This window comes from Cherax quadricarinatus, chromosome 22 (genome assembly GCF_038502225.1).
Source record: "Cherax quadricarinatus isolate ZL_2023a chromosome 22, ASM3850222v1, whole genome shotgun sequence".
NCBI lineage: Eukaryota > Metazoa > Arthropoda > Malacostraca > Decapoda > Parastacidae > Cherax > Cherax quadricarinatus.
Window position 1 is genome coordinate 23,298,074 of NC_091313.1, and position 7,921 is coordinate 23,305,994.

The 7,921-nt window shown below is 37.8% G+C and overlaps 1 protein-coding gene across 1 annotated transcript in view; it reads right to left on the reverse strand.

The window, feature by feature from the left end:
- LOC128689851 (uncharacterized) overlaps window positions 1-4,118 on the reverse strand; it is a 77,602-nt gene extending 73,484 nt beyond the window's left edge. Inside the window, exon 1 of the mRNA XM_070087688.1 lies at window positions 4,039-4,118. Within this exon, the coding sequence (XP_069943789.1) occupies window positions 4,039-4,118 (80 nt within the window). The remainder of the gene's footprint in view (window positions 1-4,038) is intronic.
- Between the last annotated feature and the right edge of the window lie 3,803 nt (window positions 4,119-7,921).

The window sequence follows — 7,921 nt, forward strand, 5'->3', positions numbered from 1 at the left end:
TCACAACAGGGTAATATTCTCTTTTCTTTAATTACCTGGAAACTATTTTCTTTGGAATATATATATATATATATATATATATATATATATATATATATATATATATATATATATATATATATATATATATATATATATATATATATATATATATATATATAGACCATTAATTATTTTGCCTAAGACCCCTCGAATCTCATTGACAGTAGTAACTTTGATTGCATTGCCGGACTGTCGAAATTTTGCATTATCTCATAAAAATAATTTTTTTTTTTAAGTGAACGATGTTCTAATTCCTTTTCATAACTTTGTATTTGCCTATCCGAACACACCCTTTTATGTGAAGTAAAGGATGGGGGTCAAGACATGGGATTATTATACCTATACTGCTTCACCAGAGGGTCGCAGTGCTGGACAGTCTGTATTTCTGTCTTATGCTTATGTGAGCCCAAGAAATTAATTATGCATACTCGGCATACACTGTCCAGTTTATATTGCAACTAACAGTGTTCGGAATATTATTCAGTGATCCTTGTAGGAGTCAGTAGCGGTCAGTATTGGATTTAGTGGTCAGTATATGAGTCAGTGGTTGGTATATGAGTCAGTGGTTGGTATAGGATACAGTGGTCAATATATGAGTTTATGGTCAATATATAAGTCAATGGTCAATATGAGTCTGTGGTCAATATAGGATTCAATGGTCAATATACGAGTCAGTGGCGAACATGTAAGTCAGTGGCGAATACACAGAGTCAGAAACACTTTCCACCTGACGTAACCCATTCAACTGATCCACTCTCTGTTTCTCTCTCTCTCTCTCTTTCTCTCTCTCTCTCTCTCTCTCTCTCTCTCTCTCAGGAGCTCATATTCACGTCTAGTGTGTGTATCTATCTGAAACAATCACAGCCATCCTCTCGTGTACACACGCGAGGATGGCTGTGATTGTCATTGCCCCGTGTGTACACACCAGCTACACATGCTGTAAATACTCTTTAATGTACGTTAATGAAAACATCCGGAGACCTTTAAGCACAATGCCCCTGGATATTTTCTTTCCGGTAGTTAAACCCAGGGTTTCACCAAAATGGTTTCTGATCCCGGCACATTCGGCTGGTTAACTCGTTTAGTCTCAGCACCCGGAAGTTACGCGGGGAAAAAAGGTCATAAAATGCCGGTGGGCATTTTATAAAAAGGCCTAATCCCACGGGAGTGGAGCAGAGTCGCCTTTCAATCCACCAGAGTTAGCTAAGACAAGGTAGTATTTAGAAGAGTGTTTAAATTTCATTAGAGGTAATGCCAGGTACACTAGCGGGTGTTCGTTCACATGTTTAACAGGAAGATTTATAGGTGTTTTGAGTTGTGATGATTACTGGTATAACACTTCCCAATAATAATAATAATAATAATAATAATAATAATAATAATAATAATAATAATAATTATAATAATAATAATAATAATAATAATAATAATAATAATAATAATAATAATAATAATAATAATAATAATAATAATAATAATAAATGTGCCATATGTAACTTCAGAGTATACTGGGTTAATGTTTATATAAAGGAAGTCTGATATATTTAGGAAATTATTGAGAATTATAGATTCAAGCTGGAGGTCACCGTTGTGATGAGAAATCTGCTTTTCAAGAAACATATAATGAAATAAAAAAGCTTTAGCGATATGTCATAAAGAATACTCCAGAATTGAGAAATACTGAGAGCCGATTGAACAGGAGAAATAGCAAATTGGGAAAATAGGTAAAAATAAGTAAGGGGAGGGGAGGGGGGAAGTCTTCGAGCTGGCAACAGGGAAGAGAGGATCACTCAATTTTAGATTTCTGGAAAACAAGTATAAAACATTTTCCAGGATGTATTATTTAGCAAAAGGGAATTCAAAAGGTAACCTGTGAGCACTGATGGACATGATCATTTATTTCTCTGTCCCCTTAACTACAAATAGTAAATACTGATGGCCTGCAAATAGGCACTCATATACAAGTAAATACTCTCTCTCTCCCACACACACACACATACACATTTCAATAATACAAACTCGAAGTTCCATATATCGACACATGTTTGTAACCATCCACAAAATTTGCCATCAGACTTTAATGGAGAGGTCCATCACGGTAGCACATCTCACTGGGGAGTAGAACCCAGCCACTGGAAACTAGCAGAGTTTTTAATTCGATGCCGAAGTTGAGAGGGCGTGAGTGTAGGGAGGAGAAGAGAGAGAAAGGTAGAAGAGTCATAATGAAATAATTGGGAGGGGAGAATAATGAGGGGAAAATAATCAGTAATGAAAGTGGGAGAACAGAAGGAGAGAGTGGTAGCAGGGTAATTATATATTATGGGGTAGCTGGGAAACTCATAGCATTAAATGAAGGAGAGAGAGAGAGAGAGAGAGAGAGAGAGAGAGAGAGAGAGAGAGAGAGAGAGAAAGAGAGAGTTGCAATTAGAGGATAGATTGGGAAAGATCGAAGGGGCGCCCCCCTCCCACGTAGGTGAAACCTGGAGTGTAATATCCATAGACTTTATGCACTGGTTCCGTTGTTGTTGGTCATTAGAGAATGTGGTTCATGGCTTATTGACATCTTGGCTTATTGATGTCATGGCTTATTGCAACACTCGCTGAAGATAAACTGGGCTTAATGAAACATTAATCTATATTACTATATTATTCTTCTTCTCTAATGCTATTATTGGAGTCGGCTAATTGGTATCCAAAAGATTTGTACCATCATAGATTGTGTTGGTAACGAGACGTACTAACATGTTCTCAAGCAGAAAACTTTGTTATTTACATAAAAGATTTCTTTATTTCCTTTCAAATGGGCTGCTTTAATAAGAGTAAATATTTTAATAATAATAATAATAATAATAATAATAATAATAATAATAATAATAATAATGGTAATAACAGTGGAAATACAAATATTTATAACATATGGAGAACTTATTAACGACTTCCCTACCCGTTATCTTTTTTTCTCTTAAGTAAAAGGACACAAATGTAACTAATGTGACATTTTATTGTGGCAACGTTTCGCTCTCCAGGAGCTTTGTCAAGCTGTTACGGCTTGACGAAGCTCCTGGAGAGCGAAACTTTGCCACAATAAAATGTCACACTACTTGCATTTGTGTCCTTCTACTTAATATATTGTCAGTAATTCTACCAATATTAATGCAATCTTTCTTTCTATATTCTTCCCTCCTCTCATTTACACTTACCCTTTTCCTCAAAACTCTTTCCTTTCTTTCCTCTCAGCTTCCACCTCTTCATCCTAACCCATTTTACACCTGACACATTTTTACTGCTCGGGAAATTATCAGCATTGCCTGGGACACTAGTAGCCCCAGATGCGCCATATGGGCTCATGTATGGTGTGTGTGTGTGTCTATAACGTCTCTTTGAAGAACTCACACATCATGCTGTTCGCCAGCTGATGTGGTGAGACCGGAAGCTTCCTCCGATGTTTGGGTTCAGAGTCGGGGCAACCAGTGAACCGGTGGTGGGGCTGGTTGTTGGAATGTTAGGGTTGGAACTCTCCACGACTCATGACTCATCCCCTGTACACTTTAACCACACAGTTTCTTCATCAAAAAGAAACAGACACAAAACCATCCATTTGTACCTGACAAATACCAGCTATAAGGTCAACGAAATCATCACTCAGCAGCCATAAATCAACGAAATCATCACTGTAGTCATAAAGTCAACGATATCTCTACTCTGTAGCCATAAGATTATTGAAATCACCATTTTGCAGCCATAAATCAACGAAATCATCACTCTGCAGCCATGAATAAACGACATTACTCTGCAATCATACGATCAACGAAATCACCACTCTGTGGCCATAAGGTCAACGAAATCATCACTATAGCCGTAAATCAACAAAATCACTCTTCAGCCATAAGAACAACGAAATCACGGAGCTCACGCCATAAAGCCAACGGAATTACCAAGCTTCCACCTAGAGCCAATGCAATCACCGCTCCCCTGCTATAGTGCCAACAGAATCACCGTGCTCCCGACACAGAGCCGCCGGGCACACCACTTCCACATCCACTACTCTCCTCCAGGGAGTCATTGAGCGGGGTCATCGTCTGATTAAGCCCCGCGTCAGGACAATACTTCCTCACGAACAAACGAGGAGATAAGATTTTCCGTCGAGTCTCTGAGGACTGTAACATGTACAGGAAACAAGTTGGTCAGACAGAGAAGCATAATTCAAATCTATGACTTATTCACAGTTAATAAAGGCAACTGTGAGTGAGTCTTTTACCTAGGGTAAAACATTTGGACTGAGTTTCTAAACACTTCCCACCTGTTTTTTCCGAGTTGGACAACCAATGGAGATCGACAGCGAACTAACGAACTTGTCTGTGAATAGTTTTTCCTTCCTTCTTAAGGAAAGACATCCCACTTCATTTGCATGAAAAACAGGAACTACGATGGAACATAGCATCTTAGACATAACACATGCCTAAAGAAGAAGGCATTTTTTTGCATCAAGCCTAGATAAAAATCCTTCGGGTCATTTTCAAGAGACGGATAAGAACGATTTCAGCACTGTCAGTAGTAGAAGTAGCTTGTTGCACTAAGTCCGAATGGGACAGTCACCAAAATATCCAAATCCATACCAAGGAAATCATGACCACAGTTCCTTGGAAAAGCAAACTGTCGTTCTCTATATGAATTGTGTGATGTCGGGCGAGCACATACGGTGACAATGTTTGGCTTTACCCTTCTCCCTTCCCCTCCATTAATGCCCACCCTCTGGACCCCTTGGAAACACCTAAATAATAAGGAGAACATCTCCACAGGAACGTCCCACAACACCATCAAAGCATCATGATTGTCACCACAGTAGAAACGTCATCACAACAATAGTAACAGAGCCCACACAACAGAAATGCATTGACAACAACAAAAATATAAATAAGTAATAAAAAACACCACAATAGAGGGGACACCTTCATGACAACAGGAATGTCATTACAACAACAGCCACGCTATTTCAATCTAATAACAGACATGTAACTTCGTCAATGACAAATAGAAGCCAAGAAAAGTCCCGTTTTTATGAAGAGATAAGAAAGGAAGGCCAGAGAAAAGGTTTCTGGAAAGTGCGGTGAAGGAAACCAAAAGATGAAATGGATAAACCAGAACAGTTGATGGAGGTCACTCTCTTGTGTCAGTACTTTTCTCCGCTCTCATACTCTCCCTTCCATTTTTTCTCTCTTCCTCTCCCACGGCTTCCTTCTCCCTTCCCTCTACTTCACCATCTATATCTCTTTTATTTCATAAACTTCTCTTTATTTGCTTTTCGCTTTTTGCACAATCTCTTTAATTTTCCATTCTTCTACATTGATATACGACGTTCAGATGCACAAAACGAACTCCTCTCTCTCTCTCTCTCTCTCTCTCTCTCTCTCTCTCTCTCTCTCTCTCTCTCTCTCTCTCTCTCTCTCTCTCTCTCTCTCTCTCTCTCTCCCTCTCTCTCCGTTATCATCTACGATTTAGAATGATGTGTGGGGAAGCGATAACACTCATTTACTCCGAGAAATCCTTTAAGTTATCATAACCTTATAACTCTCATGAATGACCCATAGCCCTGTGTGTGTGTGTGTGTGTGTGTGTGTGTGTGTGTGTGTGTGTGTGTGTGTTTGTGTTTGTGTTTGAGTGTGTGTGTGTGTGTGTGTGTGTGTGTGTGTGTGTGTGTGTGTGTGTGTGTGTGTGTGTGTGTGTGTGTGTGTGTGTGTGTGTGTTTGTGTTTGAGTTTGTGTGTGTGTGTTTGTGTGTGTGTTTGTGTGTGTGTGTGTGTGTGTGCAATTCGTAGCCATCTTGATAGGCACAGATTGATTAATGAATCTCAACACAGTTTTACAAAGTGGCGTTCCTGTCTTACGAATTTACTAACATTTTTCACTAAGGCGTTTGAGGAGGTAGATCATGGTAATGAATATGATATTGTGTATATGGACTTCAGTAAGGCTTTCGATAGAGGTCCACATCAGAGGCTATTGAGGAAACTTAAGGCACACGGAATAGGAGGAGAAACTTTTTCCTGGGTCGAGGCATGGCTGACAAATAGACAGCAGAGAGTTTGCATAAACTGGGAGAAATCAGAATGGGGGCACTTCACAAGCGGTGTTCCTCAGGGGTCAGTGTTGGGTCCGTTGTTGTTCACAATTTACATAAACGACATAGATGAGGGAATAAATAGCGACATTAGCAAATTTGCTGATGACACCAAAATAGGCTGTCAAATTCATTCTAATGAGGACACTAGAACACTCCAGGATGATTTGAATAGACTGATGCAATGGTCGGAGAAGTGGCAGATGCAGTTTAATATAGACAAATGCAAAGTTCTAAATGTTGGACAGGAAAATAACCATGCGTCATATAAACTAAATAATGTAGATCTTAATACTACTGACTGCGAAAAGGATTTAGGAGTTCTGGTTAGCAGTAATCTAAAATCAAGACAACAGTGCATTAGTGTTCGCAATAAAGCTAACAGAATTCTTGGCTTCATATCTAGAAGTATAAATAATAGAAGTCCTCAGGTTGTTCTTCAACTCTATATATCCTTGGTTAGGCCTCATTTAGACTATGCCTCTCAGTTCTGGTCACCGTATTACAGAACGGATATAAATGCTCTGGAAAACGTACAGAGGAGGATGACAAAGATGATCCCATGTATCAGAAATCTTCCCTATGAGGATAGATTGAAGGCCCTGAATCTGCACTCTCTCGAAAGGCGTAGAATTAGAGGGGATATGATCGAGGTGTATAAATGGAAAACAGGAATAAATAAAGGGGATGTAAATAGCGTGCTGAAAATTTCCAGCCAAGACAGGACTCGCAGCAATGGTTTCAAGTTGGAAAAATTCAGATTCAGGAAGGATATAGGAAAGCACTGGTTTGGTAATAGAGTCGTGGATGAGTGGAACAAACTCCCGAGTACAGTTATTGAGGCTAAAACGTTGTGTAGTATTAAAAGTAGGTTAGATAAATACATGAGTGGGTGTGGGTGGGTGTGAGTTGGACCTGACTAGCTTGTGCTGCTGGGTCTGGTGCCGTGCTCCATCCTTGAGTGGAGGTGACCAGACTGGGTGGGTCATTGGGCTAATCCGGGAGGGGGACATGGACCTGGTCCTCATGGGTCAGTAGGCCTATTGCAGTGTTCCTTCCTTCTTACGTTATGCTCTTATGTATGTATGCATGTGAGAGAAAGCAAGATACATAAGGAAAATAAACAGGGACATAGATAGAAGAGACACAGACAGACAGAGAGATTGAAGGTATGAAAGAGAATTAGTTTCCCAGAAAAATACAATTCTGTCGTTTTTCTAATTCAACTTTTTTACGATTTTTTTTCTGTGACATCCTACATTAATGCAATAAACTACGAGCGGGATAAAAATAAAACGATGAGGCAGTAACTCATATATATGTATGTATATATATATATATATATATATATATATATATATATATATATATATATATATATATATATATATATATATATATATATATATATATATATATAAATATATATATATATATATATATATATATATATATATATATATATATATATATATATATATATATATATATATATATATATATATATATATATATATATGTCGAGCCGAATATGTAAAACTGGTCAATTAGCAAGAACTCATTTAAAATTAAGTCCTTTCTAAAAATTTCTCTTATACGTTTAAAGATATATTTTTTTCATTAATGTTAATGTAAAATTGTTTAATTTTGCTCCAAAAGAATCTTAGAAAACTTACCTAACCTTATTATAACAAGAACAATTTATTTTAGCCTAACCCAACTAAATATTTTTTAGATTTGCTTACAATAATTTAATACTAAA